The following is a 20,762-nucleotide window of genomic DNA, read 5'->3' as shown; positions in this document are numbered from 1 at the left end:
TTGAGGCAGTGATGGTAACCAGAGCCAGATGGAAGAGAATCCTACAAAAACCTAAAAGCAAAATGGGAAACAGCCTAGCTGAGAGAGGCCGTTGAGACTCAATACACAGAATAGTCTCTTAAGTGATCATCAGGATGTCCTTAGGTTAAAAATCCTGAACTTCTTTACAACACTTCTCTCTGTCAACATTCATATAAATGTTAGGCCTTCCTTCTGGAGAATAAGAAGATAGATTTGGATTACTGTGCTATAGGTCAGAATGAGGTCAAAATTGAAGAAAACAAATCTTAAAAACAAAAACCTTAAGCAGCTTTGTATTTTGAAATTGAAGTGTATTGTTAAGAATTCTTTGTTGTCCACGTAATCTGTAAGTGAAATCTTCCAACTCCTTTTCACCGTTATCACATATAATCTTCCAACTCCTTTTCACTGTTATAACATAAAAGCAGCTGAGTCAGAATTTGGGGGGGGGGGCAGGGTTAATCTTGTAGATTAAGACAGGTGCCTGTTTCTTCATGACTCTTCTAATACTTAAGGACTTCTTGAGTAGAAAAAGGAGATTAGGAGTTAGTGAGAAAAATTTCTGACCATATCTCAAGAGTCAAAGGAGGATTACAAAAATGCTATCCAAAAGTATCTCTGCATATATTAGTGACGCTCTGTAAAAGTCACAGACAAATGGGGATGTGAAGTAATCGTTCTATAAATAACTCTGTGTTCATCCGTAAGCCCTTACTGGAAAGGCACGATGGGATGAGATGTCTGCATCTCTGCAAGTGGAATTTGGGGTGTGGCAATTCTTACCCACCAGATCGGAAAGTGCTGCTGACCACCTGTAAAAATGATAAAAAGGATTTAAGAAAGTTTTTTCCATCTTCCTTTTGCTACTGGAGATAACAGCTGGAGCTTTTCCACCTGGTCGGAGTGTAGGCTGTGAGCTTTTTTAAGTAACATCAGATATAATAATCACAACTGCAGATGCTGAATTTCAGTAGTTTTGAGAACTTTCTGCAGTTTTCAGACTCGGTGTGTATCGGCACAGTGCCTCAACATAAATGTAAGCATGCATCCTTTTTCTGTAACTAGTGTGTGTAAGAAGACTGTTTCAGCTACCAGACTGAGGAACCCACAAGCTGCAGTAAAAATACTGTTACACGGTCCTAGAAAGCAAATAATTTAAAAAAAAAAAAAATCTGATTCCTCCACCAAGATCTAGTGTTTAGCCATTTGGCCTGTTGCCTTATAAAACAGATGTATTATCTCTGATATATATTGCTGCATTTATAATGCACAAATAGTTGGCTGCTAAACGTGATGGGTTAATTAGAGTGGAATGTAGGCTCTCAGCTCTTCCTTTAGGTTTGCGATGGCTAAAAATAGCTCCTCTAAAGTATAGTAAAGTTAAATGTACTAATGGCTCAGTTGTCTGTGCTGGAAGTTGAAATTGCCTGAAATGTATTTCTCTCTCCCCCTGCCTCTCAAATAGTAATTATCTATCCTAGAAACCAGTTCACTTGCAGGGATTTTTTTAATGTTTTTTTTAGATTAAGGAGCTTGGTGTATTGTTCTTTACCAGTGTCCTGACACTTCTATATGTTGTTAAGAAATTCCTGTTTACTAGCTGAAGAATTCTTATGTCGTTTCAGTGACTAAAAAATTCTGACCTGCACTGAAATTGCAGAGAAAAATACCAGACTGTACTGACCTTTTCGGAATAAAGCGTTCTTGCCCACCTGTGGCTTAGTGAGAATGTGTAATGTCTTAGGATTGCATCTTATGGAGATAGCAGTTGCTGATATGGTAATGTGTGGATGGGTAGAATGCTTAGTCTGTTGATACTGAACTTGATAAGAATACCTATTAATTATATTATAGTGCCTATTATCCAGTACGCTCTTACAGAGTACAAGGTAACCCTTTTACAAATGGCAGTGGATCAGTTTATCAGTCAGTGTTGGGGTTTGGTTTCTGTGAGTGTTATGGTGTGCTAATTTGATGTTTCTACTCAATGACTAAGACTTCTTGACAAGCAGATATTAGGTATGCATGCTTACGTTAATTAATGTTAGCATTGCAGCTATTGAAAATTTATAGTTGTGATGTTAACTTTGCATTAAGGTGAGTATATTTTGTTCATATGCACACCCAAAACACCGTAATCTTTGTACCGTGTACATTATATTTGTGAAGTTATCAAAGTCAGAAGGCATGGTTGTGGTGCATGTCTATTGACTACCTTTTTACCCTTGAAAAATCTCATTTGCCAAATAAAATATCATATCCTGTATCTTGGATAATACAGTACCATTAACTTTTTCCAACATCTTGAGTTATAGCCATATTATTATTCAGTTCTGTATGTTAGACAAAATTAGGCAAATATTTCATATAAAAAAAATTTATATTAGAGGTGAAATAAGTTATATTAACTTTAACAGTGAGAATGCTTTAACGTAGGTGTTTACCTCAACAGAGACGTTGCCAGTTGCCTCCTTGTGGGGAAGGAGGAAGAGTGGTTGTCTTTGTGGACAGATTACTAGCTTCTGTATTAGCAGCACTCAGAGACAAATTCTTCATGAAACTAAGTTCATGAAAGCATTGCATCTTAAATAGTCTCATTTCTTCAGTAAATTATACTTGAACTCCAAGCATTTCAGAACAGTAAAAAACTGCTTTCACCAAACAAGCTTAGTGTAACTGCAGGAAAGTCAGTGAAGGAAGACTGAGATGAATTTGCTGGTAAGTTTCTCAAATAACTTTTTTTCATCCTGAAGTTATTCAGGCTGAATGTATTCATTTTAAAAAGAAATGGATACCATGTTTCAATATATACTATTTGTTCAGGGAGAATAATATTCTTTATTTAAAATATAGATACTGAATATATCTAAGAGAATTCTAAGACTTGAGGATGGAGTTGTTTATATCTTTACACAGTATAAAAAATTGCACATGTTTGCATGAAGAAAGTGATCACTTCATGTTCACTTGAAAGTGTGCGTGTAAAAAACAAACGCCTTCTTTGTTTTTTCTATCAATTTGAAAATGAAAAACTAAGGTTTTTCTCTAAAAAAAAAAAAAAAAAAAACTGTCAAACTCAAATATTAATTTTTCTGCCATTTCCCACTCTTCATTTATTGTAAGACCTTTAAAACAGGTTCTTCATACTCTGTGAAAAAAATCTGAATTTCCATATTAAGTGAATTTTGAAATTTCATATGAAACTCTGAAAATTACAAAATTCAGTTTGTGCATGGAATGCATTTGTTGGCTGTAGAAGTTGCGATGCATATGCATGCCCAGTTTTTCTGTCCAGGCAATATACTAAATATTCAGCTATATTTCAGAATTTGTGACTAAGGAACTTCTTCCCAAAATACGTTGTGCTTCTTGGAACTTGCTTCTCTTTCATTTATCAAATTGTCACTTAATCCATCTATTTTTCCCCATCCTTTAAATGGGAGTATGTGTCCTTATCAAATGATGAGTATGTGCCATTATAATGTTACACGAATTAGATGAGAAATTATTTAATTTTAGTTTTTCTGCTGTATGTGTCTAGGTGGGGCTGCATTTTAGGGGGGAATTACTTTGGTCTTCTGGGCATAACTGCTATGATATGTCATTAGTGGGGATACTTCCAGCAAACAGTATGATATTAACAGTTCATAAAATCTTGTTCCATGTATGTTGAAAGAACTAGTTTATATTTTGGCATTTAATAGAACTTCTACTCCTGTGTGTGTGGTCTGCTTGAAAACTATGTAAAATGCAGTTTTCCTCTGAAAATCTATTCTACTACTTTATCTTATTATGCTAACTGAGTTCCTGTAGCACCATCACTATCATTGGTACTTCACGTGCACTAAAACATGAGAAGCTAAATTAAAAGCAAGACAGCAAGGTCTGAAAACAGAATGGAGGAGTAACATTATTATAGGTTTAATTTTACGTGTGCCCAGGAACAAGATCAGCATATAATGAAAGTTGTGACAGCAAGCTGCATTCCTTGTAGCAGAGGTTTGTGCTGTTTCTTTGGAACATCTGAAAGTAGACGGGGTAAGATTTGTTTCCACTTCACTGACCTCAGCTGGAATTTTTTGGTTGGGAGTAGGAACTTTTATGTTACAGATAAAAGTTCAGAAACTGCAGAAGGGTTTGCAATGTAACAGTTGTCAGAGTATCTAGTGGTTTTTTGAATACTGTAGCCATCTGCTGATTTCAGATTCAGGTGCTCCTTGTTTGGGCTGTGCCGTAGCTGCCTTTGTCCTCACCATCATGAGAAAGGTGATGATGGAAACTTTCTTTTAATGTCTGTCTTTGCAAGACCCTCTGGCAGATCCTTCTCATAGTCGAAAGCCATCAGGAGCTGCTATAATTATATAATCTATAGATGCAGCCAGGCACTTACTGTAAATGTACCCATTTTAATCAGAGTCCTAGCTGAATTTATCCACATATAATGCAATGCATTATGGTTATTTGTACCTGTAACAGCCTGTTCTTACAAAGAAGAGAGCTGTGACTTGGATTAAACTTAAATCCTGATTTGTGGCATGTTAGTACAGCAAACTAATGCCAAAATCTATTAAGCCATCAAGGTTTTTTTGTTCTTGATGTTGGGTGAGTGCTGAGATCTTGACCACAGTCACATTTGCTCCCGGGCAGGAGGAAATAGTCCATGTAGTTCCAGTAATCCAGACAAGCCGTCACATCTGGTTTTATGAATGACTTCGGGGGAAGGGAAGTTCGCAATTGATTAACATTGTTCTTAAAAAAAAAAAAAAAAAAAAAAAATCAAAGACTACTGTGATTTCAGGAATTACTATAGAGAACTTCAGGGACCTTGGCAGTTAGTTCAGAAAAACTTTTTTCCCCTAACTGAAAAAATTATTCAGAAAATCATACTGAGACACCGAAGTGCTCCAAAACTGTTCTTCTAGCTTTTCAAAATGAAATGAAAAAAGTGAATGAATTATTTGTTTTTTTGGATAATAATACTTTTTAGAATTGTAAATGAAAGAAATCTTTTTTTCTATTCAAAATGAATATGCTTGTATTAAATAACCAGGCATTTTTTGACTGTTAAAGATAAATACTTGTTAAACAGGTTTTCTTCTTGTTTCACTAGGCAAGAAAATGGCTTCTGAAATTCATGAGAATAGGAAAATGAATGGTAATACTTTTAGGAAAAATATATACAGTTTTACTTTGAGTTTTGATAGGGCCTTCTTTTTCTAAAGGCATGTTGAATGCACGCTAGCAGCACTTCAATATGAAGCCTAAATAATACTGTAAAAACTGTAAAAAGCTTTCATCACCTGTGAAGCATGTTGTAGTTTAAGGCTCCACTTGTATTTCTGTAAGAACTTCTGTAAAAATGTAGCCACCTGAATTCTTATCCTAGTCCATATTCTCTAGGGTGAGTACACTGGATAACACAGCGCTGCTATACTGTGCTGTTAGAAGTGAGTCTTTGACATTTACTAATGCCTGGGATTTCAGGGTTATCTTTTTCTTCTGGGGGTGGCAATTTGAGAATCTCATTTTAAATTGAAAGTGGTTCAGTACACAATTGAAGCAGATTTCCTGATATATTCAGCTTCACAATAATCACTTCTATTCAGCAGCATCAAGTTTCTATCTTTTAGTAATTTAGATGTTTTATTCCTAAATGGGAGTTTTGCTGGTAAATTTGGTTTGGCAAGGCACCAGGCTCATTCACTCTTCGGTACAGAACTGATTTGAGAAAAAGCATAAGGCCTTGATGGGTTTTTGTAAACAACATCACTGGTCTCTCCCACCACATCAGCCAGAACAGATTATTATTAAAAGGCATACTCAGACCGCTACCCATTACTTTCTGCAACTATACTTAAAACATTTCCTTGGAGTGCAGAAATTGAAGGCTGGCATCTCGAATTCATCTGTATAAATAGATGGTCTTTGAGCCAGCAATCAAAGTGAGGTTGAGTCATTAGGCCATTGCAGTAGGACAGCTATATATGTGGTTTCCTATATATAATTTTTTTTTCTTTTAAGCCATAGTATCTAATTTGTGGTCCTTGAGAGTTTATACTATTAAATACAACTTCAGTTTATTACATGCTAAAAAGTTTCAGAAATCTCCAGTCTGGCCCATAAACATGTATTTTCCTATTGCAGAGAAGTATGCATTGTTGCCTCTAATTGCTTTCCTCCGAGCCCAGGAGCAGGTTGTTGGGAGCAGCTCTGAGAGCTGCTGCCCTTTGCGGCTTGCTGCTGGTGCTAAGGACAAGGTCACCCACGGTCTTGCGCGTTGCAAGGGGGAGAAGGGCACCAAGGCACCATGCCAGGTGCTCTGTTCCTGGGATGCCCAGCAAAGGATGGCTCTTCTCGTTTGACCAGCAGTCAAGACACTCTACCAGAATGAAAAAAGAAACTGAGAATCGATAATTGGCTGTCCCATCCTTTTTGTCTTTATTAGATTTTTAAAGCAGCGGGACCTGTTCTCTCTTTTGCCTGCAGCAGTGGTTTACTCACTTACGTCAGAGCATTTCCACTCTTAACATGTTTCATGTTAAATGATTCTGGGAGGGAGAGTGAAGGAAATGGCTGTATAAAATCTATTGATAACTCTTTGGCATGGAAAATGTAGGTGATTTCTGCTGTCTTTGCACTGTCTACTCGAACATTGCAAAGGAAAGGAAATGGTTCAAGGAATTGGCCGCCTGCCTCCACCAGTTTTCCTTCGAAATGTTTAGTCTTCAGGTTGAGGGAATGAACACCTTTGTCCGAACAGACATGAGGCTCGACCTAGTAGGGACTTTATCCAGAAGGGGAAGAGAAATTTTTTGAAACCAAGTTCTGCTCAGAGAAGAGACTTGTAATAGGTTAAGGCAAATACCATCAAATAAAGCTGGAATATCCTGTGTGTTAAGTCATTACTTGGCTTAAAAATAAACAGTATTTGAGCTTGGGGTTTTGGAGATGTTTTTCTTAAAAACTGAGAAATTCCTACCTCCTGTCTCTTGATCAGTTATTAGAAGTTCTGGCCAGTTGTGTCCATCTTTATTTTCAAATGGAAGGTTGCCAAAGCTATCGGCATGGGCATCAGTCCAGCACAAGGCTCTCTTGCCTTCATTGCATCCTGGCAGCAGTGCGCGTCTCAGCAGGGGCAGCAGCAGAGCCCCTGTGCTCGCAGAACGCTCCATCGCTCTGCGGTCGCAGGCAGCTTCACGTCCCCGGCCACGCGGCTGCCGCCTTTGGAGACCGGCTGTGTCTGACCTTCCTACCAGGTGAGATGCCTAGGTAACTAGGTGACAGGACGCGTGTAGTTCAAAAGCGTTATTAACTCTGGATGACAAGGAACGGAAGGAGTGTCATCTGTGGTTCTCTAGGGTTTTCTTGTAGTATTGCCCTTCAGTTTATGATCAGTTCTAGTATAGCAGGCTTCTTGAACTGTGTCTTAAAGTGCAGGTAACCCTTTGGTGGTGGTGTCTGTGTGTGTGTGACTACTCAGTTTCTTAGCACATAGCTATTTTGTCACATCAGAATAAATTGCCTCGGCTCAAGAAGCTTGTTAAATGTTGGTGTTATACGGTGAGCACTTGTTATGTTTTTATACTTCAATGTTTGGTGGGCAGGAATCTCCATAAGATCTGCATTTAACTTAATAAAAAAAAAAAAAAAACCCTTGCTAGACCGTCATACCACCATATTATTTTTTAGCAACACAAAACATGGATTTCTGTAGTGAATAATACTGATTAGTTAGTGTTTAGTTGCGGAGTTGTTACTGATTCAGACTAGTCCAGAGTTTTGCTTGGGATAGTTCTGGATGCCTGTGTACGTACAGTTTAGAGCACAGATGGGAACAAGCAGTCAGGGAAGGGCTGGAGGGTTGGAACTGCTTAAACTAGAGTTCTCATGGAAATTATGTGTGTACTACAGCCTTCCTACCTTATTTGTTCTTGTCCTATGTGGTATCATATATGCTGCCAAGGAGATGAATGCTTAAACGCATGGGCAGCGTGGGCAGGCAGCAGTGTTGGCGTGCACGCTATCGAGCTCCCGGCCGCCTTGGGAGCGCGTTGCAAAAGGAGACTCTGTACCCTGAAACTCTTAAGTCTTAGAGGTTCTGCTGAGACAGCTCAAAGTGAGGAGAGCTTAAACTTAATTACTGGAAATTTGGAATGGAAATTACTAATGATGTGAGGATTAATGTAACTTAACTGGAGACCTGTTAGAGACCCTGTATGCCTGCAACAGGGGCTCCAAAGACCTGTTTATGGAAGGACATAACATCCTTGTAACAGGTGGGATGTTGGGCTAGGAAAGAGATAAAAACTTCACCTGTAACGAAATACCTTATTGATAGATAAAACAATTAACCAAAGTCTCTTTGGAAAACCCTAGTCTGCAATATTTCTAAATTATTTATGTTTTAATTACATTGTTCTAGTTTAAGAAACATACATTCTTTTAGCACGTTTTAGGCACTATTACAGAATAAAGGCTGTTGTGGGGTCTTTTTTTAAACATTTTTGTCTTTCACCTGTGAATTTTGAAAGATAGAATATCATGCTTTGAAAGAAGTAGAGGACAATTTCTAGAATAAGTACAGAGCAAGTACAGATGATTATGCTTTAAGAATGTGCTTTTTTATTTACAAACATTATTTTAATCTCTTTAGCATACAAAGACTAATTTTTTTAATCTTAAAGCTGTTTAACTCCCTTAAACGTTTATGCTTCAGAGCAAATGGGGAAGTCAAAGATCAGAATCTAATTTGGATATATTCATTACCTAAGCACCAGCAATTAGTTTGTTATGCAATTACTACAGAAACTTTTTCGGTTTTGGTTTCTTCTCAATGTGGATCGCTCAACAGGCAATGGTTGGATTCCTTCATTATTGACATGAGCCTTTTTGCTAGTCACTGGTCACTATTGATTATTAAAAAATTAACTAAAGGAATAAACATTTGATTTTTATATGCTTATATATGGAAACAATATGATGTATTTCCCAGCAGAACTATTAACAGACTTAACATATTAAATCTTTTTTTTAATGCATCTTCACTAATAGAAGTGTACTTACAGGAATCACAAGTGCACTTTAAATATGAATTTGCATGATTTTTCCCTTTGCATTCCTTACTCGCGCGATTTAGAAATGACAAATTGCTTGTTGTGTGTCTCTTTCACTAATAGACAAATTTTGTGGCAAGATGGTGATTCTGACAACTTTTAATATTTAGTTGGTTTTTATCACTGAAATTATTTTACAAAAAGTGGCAGCTATGGGTGGAAAAACTTTAGTAACAGGCTTTAAAAATGATTTAGTAAGCTTGTGAAATTATACTTGAGGACTAGTAGATTGGATCTTGCTTATAGAAGGCAGTATCACTGGAATGTACACAAAGAAAATATTTTGACCAGCGTTATCTGTACAGCAGGCATGGTACAGGAGGAGCCTTCATGGTCTTCAATTCCCCATGTTCTTAAAAAAAAAAAAAAAAAAAAGGCACAGAACAGCAGGGAACTCCGTATTACAGCTAATCATAGAATTAGAATTGCAAAGCTTTCACGCTTTTTTGAAAATGCATATATAACATGAAGTAACCAAATACATTCATATGTTGATCCAAATTCAGATTGGTGACCTTTATTTCATAATTCTCTATGTTCTTCTGCAGGAAGAGAACAGATTCTCTGGTCTAAGTCTGAAAAACCAACTTACTGTAGACTGTGTCTGCAGGTCCCCTTTTCTGGGACCTAAATGCAGGGGTGTTTTGTTTGTGTGTGGTTTTTTTTTTTTTTGGTGGTAGTGGTGTGGGTTTTTTTGCCTGATGCTTTGCACTTTGAACTCCTTCCCAAGTGTTTTTCTGTCCTCTTTGCATTTCCAGCAGCAAATAGTCAACGATAACTAATCTTGCAAAACTTTCATATTCATCCCTTCAAATACCTCACCATATTCTCAAATAACTACAAAGTCTAGGCAGTCACTTCATCACATATAAGAACTTACTGGATCTTTGCTCTTTCGGGTAGCTACTTAAGTATGTCCTGATTTAAGATGAGATCAGATTCTGAATTCAGGACAACCATTCTTTGATCTTTATTCACTTAGCTCTAGCTAAGTATCCTCAGCTGGGAGCTACTTCTATTTATTGTACAGGGTTCATTGTGTAAGAAGACATGTACAAAGAATTATTATATATTCAATTGTACTTGCATTTTACCAAAGTAGGCTCTATAACGTGCCCTTTGTATTCTTACTTCTCTGATACGTAAGGTCACGCAAATGTGACGTCATCAGTACTGGTGGGTTGAAGACTCTCGCCCCCTTGCTCCCTTACTGCGGCAACTCCTACTTGTCATGACAATTTTTTTTCTTCTCACTTCAGTCAAGTTTGCCTGTGCAAAGCAAATAAGCCAGATTCACTTTTAAAATCCTTCAAATAAAGCCTTTTTTAAAAATATTTTCCAGTGATACCTTGAAGAATATATTACCTTTAAAGAAATACTAGCATCTTTATACATTTGAAAGCATCACTAAGTTTTTTTTAAACTTTTACATTCTTCAGAAGGAGTAGAGTTACTGCACTTCCAGTGAATGTATGCAAATTCATTGTAGTTAATAATTGTAAGAATTAAGTCTTATTTCCTATGCCCGTTTGCTCTATTAAAACACAATTAAATCTAGAAAACCACAAATGTGGGTCATGAGATTTGAGGCATATAACTGCCTGGCAGGCAGGCATGACAAATCCAGAAGTATTTAAATCTCTTGCTGCCTAAAAATAGGCATAGTAAAGATGTCACCAGATTTAAAATAAATCTGTTGTAAAACATAACTCTAGTTAGCATGTAATGTCCTGTGACCTTATTGCTTTAGAACAGCATGAGCGTAGATCTGTGGTTAGTAAATGGTCTTACAAGGTGAGCTTTTAATGTACTGAGGTTTAAAGCCTAGTGTAACATGCATCATCGAGAAGTCTTATTTCTGGTAGTCATATTATTGTTTTTCTTTCTAGGGGGATGCCAGAAGTCTTCTAGTCTCTGAGAATCTGAGCACTGGCCAAAAGTTGGACTTTTCAGATACAATGGTACAGCAGAAGCTGGATGAAATAAAGGACCAAATCAAACGAGAAATAAGGAAGGAACTTAAAATCAAAGAAGGAGCTGAAAACCTCAGGAAGGTCACAACGGATAAAAAAAACTTGGCATATGTGGACAACATTTTGAAAAAATCAAATAAGAAGTTAGAAGACTTGCATCATAAGTTACAGGAGTTAAATGCACACATTGTTGTAACAGATCCAGAAGATGCTGCAGGTATTGTATGCTATTGTAAAATCAGTTTTTCCTCTTAACTCAGATAAGCTATAGCCTGTTCTACTTGAAAAAATTGCTCTTGGAATGAGCAAATAGGTAGCTGGTGAGTTTATTACCTATGCATGCTTGTTTGTTCTGACTCACACATAAATGTCTGTTCTCTTTGAGTTTTAAATTGCCTTCTGGAGAGCACTATATTTCAAAGTTCAACTGACTAAATGTCAGTTCTTCACTTTTAATTCTTACTATATTAAAATGTTTTCTTTTCTTAAGCGTTTTAATACTTCCTAGAAACCTTTCACTTCATAAAAGCAACTTTCAGTAGCTGTTGCAGTGACTTTCCTTTGCTGAATCCATAGGTATCACTATTAACACATCTCTTTATTTCAAAATCAATATATTTACATTAAATTCTTTTAAATAGTTTTTTTGTTTTTTAATTTTAAGGTAACTTTTAAAAGCTATTTTCCAGTTCTACCATATATTTGATAGCTTATCATACAATTTTTACTGTGGCAATGGTTTCTTAACTCTTTGGCTTTTCCACATTGAGGTTGCCATTTTCAAGATATTTTGAAAATATTTTAACTAGTATTTTCTGTGGCAGGGCAGTGAGTTGATATTTTAAAGAAATACATTCAAAAATTAATACCAACCCTGATGTTTTAAGATGGAATGTTTTAAGAATAAACTGTCCAACAAGTGACTCTTTCACTTTTATGAAATGACTAATGAGATATTGCCAGCCTGGTGATTTCACAGTACACGGGCTCGTCTTGCCAAAAATTCATAAATGTGCACGTGTGACTGAGGGTGTCTGTGAAGTGAATGTCGAGCCTTAAGCAGCTCGGGTATTAGAAGAAAACGAACATCCCTATTCTTGAAGAAAGGTTATAGTAAGAATTTAGGAGTATACGGGCACGTGATGTGAGTAGTTCACAGTATCTGGCTCTCTAACATGAAGTGTTGAGGTATCCATGGTAGACTGGCAGAGTTTTGTGCTTTTTTTGCTTTTGGTCTTCCCAAGAGATACAGTGACCAAAAAAAAATGGCCAGAACCAGTGAGGCAAAGTAGCATGAAATGAGTATGAATATAGCGATGTGTTCTTAATAGATAGCCAGTGGGGTTTTTTTGTAGGTGTGAAGCATTGTTTCACATGGGCTAAGGCTTATGAAAGTCCACCCAAGTGTTGACACTAGTGTGGCTGTTAAAGGCTGAATGGAACAGAAAGAGAATCATATGCAAACTCTGTATGGACCCTGGATATGAAAATTGGCACTGATCTGTGAAGTTCATCTAGCAGAATTTTAAAAGTGGCTGAGCGCAGAATGCTGTCACTGAGTGCCCCCCTCCAGCGTAGCATCTTAAAGCTCTGTCACAATCGCTTAATGAGTAATATCTTCCTTGTCCATGACTCAGGAAATACAATAGACCCTAAGAAAGCATTTACTGATTGTAAAAGAGATGATCTGTTTATAAAGAACTAAATAACATCGTTCAGATTCTTAGTACATTTCTGATCCCTCGTACCTTTCTGAAAAGGCCAGCAGTGCCCCTTGCCTTTGTGAATAACTTGCTAGGCTCTTCTCAGCTTGCATTTGAATGTCAGAGACTTCATGAAAGGTATAGGGAGTAAAACATCAAGGCTGATTAGCACGTAGAAGCACAGAAGTTTAACTCCTATTGCTGTGTCTTTTCTCTGTTCAACAAGTTATAGGCAGATAGCTTTTACAGTCTTACTTTGATTATTGAAATATGCCGAGGGGCCTACGTTATTCCTTTACTATTTTGATTATTGCATGCTAAACATTTCTTATGTCTTAAGTGATGTTCTTATGTGTGAGAAGAAAATTACAAATTTTAAGGTCTTTATATTCTTTACTTAGCATCACATCCGGTATTCCTGTAAGACCCATTCATAATAGAATATATTTTACAATATTCTTAATGAAGCTTCATAAGATCTTTAATTTTATATATAAATTATACACACACATATATATACATAAATGTACACACATTTTGTTAGATCAAAGATGTACAAGCACCTGCCCCTCCAAAACAGAAATGGTTGAATTTTCATATACTGTTTGCCTTTTAATTGGATATATTGGATATATTAATATATATAATTACCTGTCTATAATATATATATATAATATATTATATACTGGCCCATATATAGACAGGCAATTGCCTGTCTACTTCCTTATTCATGGTCACTAACTCGGAGGAGGAAAAATCCTGTCCTATCAGTAGATGTTCTGTCATTACACTAGTGGATGCATGTCATCTAAGTGGAGTTTTGATTATAATACTGAAGTTCTGTGGTTTGATTTTTATATTTAAGGTATTTGTGAGCTTGGTCCTTGAAAAATCAGGTTGGTAATATAAAATTTAGGACACTTAAGAACATATGTATATATTCAACAAATATGTAAAGACATGTAGCCCTAAAGGTCACTGCCATGTGACAGAATACACTTCTGTGGAGATATTGCAGCTTTCTCAGTCTGAGAACTCTTGCTTTTGCTTGAGATCACTGTAGTGAATTTAATAACTGTTTCCCGATGATTATAGGAGCATCCCAAGTAAGTGCATTGTTGCCACTGGTGAGCTATATTGTAAGCTGCAACTTTACACTTAAGCTCATGTTAGACCTTTTTTGGTCAGTTAGTGACAAGTCCTTTAGAGAGAAATATCTGGGAGATGTTTAAACTGCACGGAGCATGTATGCTGAAAATTCAAGAACTGGGGGGGGGGGGAAGAATTAGGAGCAGTGAAAATAGCATCAGTCAAGGTCTATATACTCTCTATCTACTTACAGTACTATTTTTAATATTTTTTTTGTAAAGTACCAAGTGATCCCTGTCGTCTTGGGTGCACTGTGTGGGTTATTGAGGGCTCTAAGCAGCAAGAGTATTGCAGGTCAGGATGAGATCCGTTGAGAAGTAACACTAATAACACTAGAAAAACTTTGCCTGTAAGAGGATGATCCTTTTGATCTGGTATGGCCCAAGCTCTGAAGACTTTAAACAGTTTCTGTTGATGGGCTGATAATTCACTGTGGTGACTTGGAAAAGTCATTTAACCTCTTTCCTTATTCCTGTATCTGAAAAGTGAGTATGAACATATATTTGTAAACTACTCCAGATTTGTACCTGATGAGTGCTGTGCAAGCTATTATGACTCATATTTTTGTTTACAGTATTAAGCAATATCTTTTTTTATGGACCACTAATTTGTAGTGCAACTACCTTATCAGTGCAGTATAATCGATGCATATTGAAACCATTACAGTTTGGTTTTAATAAAGGTGCTGTAGAAAAGGGTAGACTAGTAACATTCTTCAAGTTACCGAAGATATTTTGGTGATGGTTTACCTACAGCTGAGAGCTTTCCATGTCCTAATGTTATAGGAAATTATTTTCTTTTTACTTGAAGAATTGGTATTGAAGTTTAACTAAAAAGTAGTTTGCCGAAAAGCTGTATTGCTGAATGCCAGGGTAGATTTGGCAGCTTTTGTGTCACTTGGAAACAACTTGTGGCATAGCATATGTTTACTTTCCATTATGGAGTTGCTGGTAAATCTAGTCTTGTTCTAGAAAGGAGACTTTGTACCCAGCTCTGCCCTTATCATGCAGGATGTTAGTCAGACTAGGAGGCAGAGTTTTAAAATTAGTAGGTCAGCACTTAAAAGTGAAGCAATGCAGCAATATAAAATGAGTAGGACAAGCCTAGTGACCTCTACTGCTGAAAATCAGAGTTTTATTTTAATATATCATATGCAAATGATATTTTCATTTCTAAGATTGAGATTATTTCATGTCTTGAAAATATGCTTCTACTGAGTAGTAGCATAATATTTTTATGTATCTTTCTATTCTTAATAGAAATATTATTTTCATGTATCTGAAATTGAATACTTGAAGCAGTAATAGAAATTGTGTTTTTTAATGACTCAACAAGGTAAAATGTTGAACTAGCTTATCTGTGGCAAGTCACTGCTTTAATTAGGTGCCTACATATATATCACCTATACACACACACACATCTAGGAAATACATTCAGTTGGTTCCTTGAAAGTTATATTTTTGCTGTTCTCTTTGTAAGTGACCTATGTCCAAGAATCTCCTTCCTTTCTGCTTTTCTTTAGAAAATGAGTAGTTGAAAGAAGAGAGGAAGACTTTATTGCTCTCCCTACAAATGAAGGGGTTAATCATCTCAGACACCAAAGAGTCCATATAAAATCACACATGAGACCAATTACAGGAAAAACACCAGAGGTAGCAACTTCTTAAGAAGTTGACTCTACCTGCAAGGCTCATCCATTGAAATGTCATAGTAACTTTAGGGAACCTTAATATGGAATAACAATATGGAAGCAATTTGAAACAAATGTACTGTCACTTGTTTAGTTGTTAAAATTTGCTATTATCCAATTGGAATTCAATGCAGCTTAAGAAGTTTTCAGTAGGTCAGCGATGGAGGTCCTCCAGGAGTGTAGGATGTCCACTGTTCTTTTGGACTTCTGTTTACTCTCGTCTCAAGTACAAGACCATAAGACTCCCTGGAAAAAGCCTGTTGAAAAAAAGCCTGTTGTTGTCTCTTCCCCTTGCACACCACCCCCCCCCCCCCCCAAAAAAAAAAAAAAGTAATGCCAGGTATTACTGTTGGGCATGACACTGACAGGGCTAACTACCATTAAAAAGCTTCAAATAAGATTAAAATCAACTACTTGCCAAAGAGTGCTTGCTGTTAAAGCTTAGCATTATGCTGCAATACCATCTGGAAACCCAAATTCACAAAGTTGCATGCAATCCTAGATTTCGCACTGGGCTTGTTGAAGAGATGATGGACCCAGCATCTGGGGAAGAATCCAAATAGGAGCGAGCAGCGGGCTTGGAAAGCGTGGGGTTGTGTCACTGCTCTAAGGATACAGTTTAGATGGGAGTGTTGGTAAAAGGGCAATTTATAAGCACGTAATTTTGCTTGTGAGCACTATGCAAAGACTTGATCAAACTGAAGAGGTTTTTAGGAGAGCAGAAATCAGTGTTAGGATAAACACTTTAAATTGAAAAACTATTATTCAGATGGAGTCCAGACATTTAACAAAAAAATCAGTTCAAGTATCGCCTTACTTATTGGCTTGTCTTACTAAATCTTATATTTTCATGAAAACAGGATTTGTTAAATTATATAACGTAAGAACATATCGATAGAGTTAAGGAAGGAAGGTTGGTTAGCCTAGGAAGCTACAGCTTCCAGTTTAACCTGGAGGCAATGCCAGGTGCTGGGGAAACAGCATCACAGCACTTGCATCAGCCTGGATGTGCAGTAACAACAAGCTGTGCAAAAAAATTAGCATTGAGTAACAAGATTCATACTGTATAGCTGTAGAGCAAATGTGTCATGCTAGTTACATCACACGAAGTCAAATTTACTTGAGATAAATCTGTTTCTTCACTTAATATTCACAATACCAAGGAGAAAATGACTAGGGGCACTAATCCACTGCCCAGGAAAGCTCTTACTGTCTGTTGCAAAGTTAGACTTGAATGCACCCAAAATGACAAGGCTTATACTGTCCTTACTGGTCAATCTCTGTGACCTAGAGAGCCTCCTTGTTTTGCCCAGTCCCTGTCTCCTTACTCTGACAATTACCTACTTCACCAAAGTATCAATTTAGTAACGTGCTTAAACTCTTGTTTAAGCATATACCTAAATCCCATTGATTGAAGTTACTGGGATGAATTTATTCCTTATTTGTATTACAATGATGGCTAAATGTCCCCATATGAGATTTGAGCCCCACTCTATAGTGCTTTACGCTAATAGATAAGAGACAGCTAGCCATACCAAAGTGATTAAAACCTAAGTAGACATTACAAAGAGGGAAACAGATAATGCAGGCGTAGCTTGTAGCGCTGCTGCAAAGATTGTCAGCGCTTTCCATAACGGAACCACTTTGTCTGGGTGACTTAAAACTTTAATCTGAATTCTTCTATAGGAAGAAAGCTGCCTAAGGCTGCTTATCATAACAGAGTGGGGGAAGGAGGAGTCACTTGGAAGCCATTTCTAGAAAGGTTTTGGGGAACAATTTTTTTCTTAAGAAGAATTTCTCTTTTAAGAAACTATATTGTTCCATGTTTGGGAGTTTAGTGAGTAGCTGTTATGAATGAAAGCAGAAGATTCTTTCTAATTATTGGTCCCTATGGAAGGACATGGTTTCCTGTTGCTGCTAATTACTAACAAAGCATATTGGTAGAACTGTTTAGCTAAATGGTAGAGAGGAGTTCAGATGCACAAGTGCAGACGAACTCTGTAGATGGCCCAGATAGGTGATGTGGTTAGACCATCTCAATGCAGACACAAGGGGAAAGAGTAAGAGCTGCATGGGCAACCTGAATTGTGGCGTCTCTAATGAGTGCTTGACTTGCAATTTGAGTGTTTTAATGCAAAGGAAGAGTGCTTATGTGCATCTTTAGAAGTTGTGAAAATGCTTCAGGAGAACTACAGTCTTCCCATGGATCATCAGAGGACGGGATCTTTATGTGGTAGAAGTCTGCATCATAAGTCTAAAGTTGGTAAATATTCATTTATACCATTAATGTACTTTACAAGGAAATCTGACACTGTGGCTTGCATGTTGTTGCTTTTTCCTGATTGTTAATTTTGAATAGATTGTTAGGCAAGGATTAGTGGAATGTGAAGACAAGTAAGAGGAAAGCATGTTGTTAATATTTGTTTTATTAAGGACAGATTTAAGCTAAAGTTCTGCAAGTGCACTGTCTCATAGAGAAATCGGGCCAAAATGTAGAAAAGATGAACTAGAGAACAGATAAGAGCAGTTTTGTGGGGGTTTTTTTCCCTTCTGAAAACTCCAGTATTTTCTTTTAATGCACTACCTCTAAGTAGTGAAGCTGCAGAAAGTCTTAAAGAGGCTTGAAGTGAAGAGGCTGAAATAGAGAGCAGCAGAGGAAATTAAGTTCTAATTACAAGAAATCTATATGTAGCCTTGATAAAGACTGCAGTTTAAAAGAAGGAAACTACGCTGCAGACTTGAAAGTAAAATGTATTAAATCTCCAAAACTGGTTATCAGGAGCCTTTACAGAGGAAATATGAAATGGCAGATAAAAACTCCCACCAACACCTCATAATTAATAATTTGAGTTACTAGTGTAATGCCTATGTGTTTTAATAAACAGAGGAAGATTTCAGGAGCTTGATCTATCAGCAAAGTTTTAACTCTATTAAAATCTGATATCATAACGGTCTAGTCTCATTTCAATAAGTACAATCTTTCAGGAGACCAACCAGTGGCATATGCCTGTAGAGAAAGTAGTCTCTCAGTTCTTGATGTAAAAAGAATCAACAACAACAAAAAATTGTGGTAGTGGGCATAATTTAACCTATTTTTCAGAAAGTTTGAAAAGAGAAGCCATTGGGACTATTAGGAAACATAATTAGTCACAGATAAAAGGACAATTTTTTTAAACTATTCTATTACAGAATAGTAAAGCAGTAGGAAATAGTTCAGTTACTACTTATTTTCAGAGTAGAGATTAATTATTTGTGTTGCATAAACTGGAATTTGAACCAGTGATTGATAAGCTTTTCTGGAGGAGGACAGCAAGTTAAGGAGTTTGACTTAATAGTCTTACGTCTGCAGTCTGTAAGGAAAAGACTTTCGTATAGTTTGTCTATTTTTAATTTTGATATAATCTGCCATGTTCATACCAGAAATGGTATATTAAAATCAATGAGGAAATGTAGATACTCAAAATCTATCTTTAGACCATGCTCACTAGCATGGAATATTGTTATCCAAGTTTGTTTTTTGTAAAGCACTTACACTTTAAATCGAGGGTGTAAAAAGGCTTAATAGCAAACTGCATTTTTAATTGACTGAAGACATTCCAGAAGAAATAAGTCTCCTTCAAAACAAAAATAGACCTAGCTGCAAACCTACCTATTTTACCACCCCCGGACGTGATTCATGTGAATTAGGACGTGTGTAGGAGTCACTAGGCTTTCTCGAGGCTTTTCATGTTAAGGCGCATTTGCAGTACTATTGCAAAGTAGCTCTGGACAGGACGGTCAGTCTTAATACTTAAGTATGATTTTCCAGCTTTGTTTCAGCTATAGCTTCATAGTATAGAAAAGTGCTTTAGCCGTTGTGTACATTACATCTTGTATTTAATTCACAGATTGCCCTAGGACTCCTGATACTCCAAACAGCGATCCTCGTTTTTCTACTAACAACAGATTGATGGCCTTAAAAAAGCAACTGGATATAGAACTAAAGGTAAAACAAGGAGCAGAGAATATGATACAGATGTATTCAAATGGCTCTTCAAAGGTAAGACTTCGGAATGCTTAAAGAAAATAGACATGGCCATGGATTTTCATGTTGCTATGGTGTGGATGTACAATGTATAAACAGTATGCTATTTTGTATTTCTTAAGTAGTAATGTAAAATCTGCTACAAATTACTATGCCTTTTTTCTTGTGGTTTAATACCCACTGAAGATGCTCATTAAAAGTGGATATTTTATCAATTTGTCCACAGGCAGCCCAACCTACATAACAAATCCGGTTTACTAAATTTAGTGTATCTAGTAATCTTTGATCATGTGTGATTCACTAAGCAGCAAAAGCTTGGTATGACGCTGAGTGGTGTCTGATGCCTTTTCTAGCTGCACTAAAAAAAAATCCATTAAAGTTGTAACGTTCATGACAGTTGCACAGAAGGCAGCATTGCCGAATATACTTCTGAAATGGTCATCTTGTTTTAGTGGGCCATTTAAAAAAAAAAAAAGTACAAAAAGTCTTTGTTTTAAGAGGTGGGTAGTATTCTGACAGTGTTGTTACAATCTGCACTAACAAACTGTTTTAGTTCTCCTTTAGCATAAATTACTCTAACGTGGAGGAAAAGATGAAAAAAAGACTAAAAATAGTTTTTAACTGTTCAGTTTTTCTTGGTTAGATGTTTCTGTGTCCAGAAGATAATAAATAAAACTGAAATGTGGTAAAGTCTTAACTGACTGACCCAACATACAGCTGAGCCAGGGAACTTATTTTTAAATAAGTGTTTGACTTGAAGAAAGATTAGACATGTGTGGATTGTTTTGCTGCCAGTTGTAATTGATACTGACAGAAAAGTATTGGAAAGGGATTTTGTATTTCTAAATGAATTTCTCTTGGGGACTAATGGAAAGGCAGATGACTCTGTATCTGCCTCCTGTACCATTTTCTTGCACCTTGCAAAATCAGAATGAGTGGTGCTTGCTCCCCAGGAAATGATTTTAGACTAGATGAACCACAGGTGCCATCAAAGCTCACTTTGTCCTAGTGGCACCCCTCTGGGAACCAGCTGGTACACTGTTAGCCTTATCTAAAACTGACCTGTAGCCTGCTAGCCCGAGACGGACG

At 36.8% G+C, this 20,762-nt stretch overlaps 1 protein-coding gene across 5 annotated transcripts in view; it reads left to right on the top strand.

Annotated features, from left to right (window-relative positions):
- The window catches only part of PKN2 (protein kinase N2), a 58,200-nt gene that overhangs the window by 14,340 nt on the left and 23,098 nt on the right, over positions 1-20,762 (top strand). For 4 of the 5 annotated variants that reach the window (XM_068952588.1, XM_068952587.1, XM_068952586.1 and 1 more), the window contains exons 2-3: positions 11,024-11,324; positions 19,537-19,688. In XM_068952588.1, the coding sequence (XP_068808689.1) occupies positions 11,024-11,324; positions 19,537-19,688 (453 nt within the window). Of the gene's footprint in view, positions 1-11,023; positions 11,325-17,707; positions 17,913-19,536; positions 19,689-20,762 lie in introns of those variants that run through there. The other variant, XM_009682569.2, reaches the window with a different exon arrangement.

This window comes from Struthio camelus, chromosome 8 (assembly GCF_040807025.1).
Source record: "Struthio camelus isolate bStrCam1 chromosome 8, bStrCam1.hap1, whole genome shotgun sequence".
Classification (NCBI taxonomy): Eukaryota; Metazoa; Chordata; class Aves; order Struthioniformes; family Struthionidae; genus Struthio; species Struthio camelus.
This window is presented reverse-complemented; position numbering and strand designations above follow the sequence as displayed.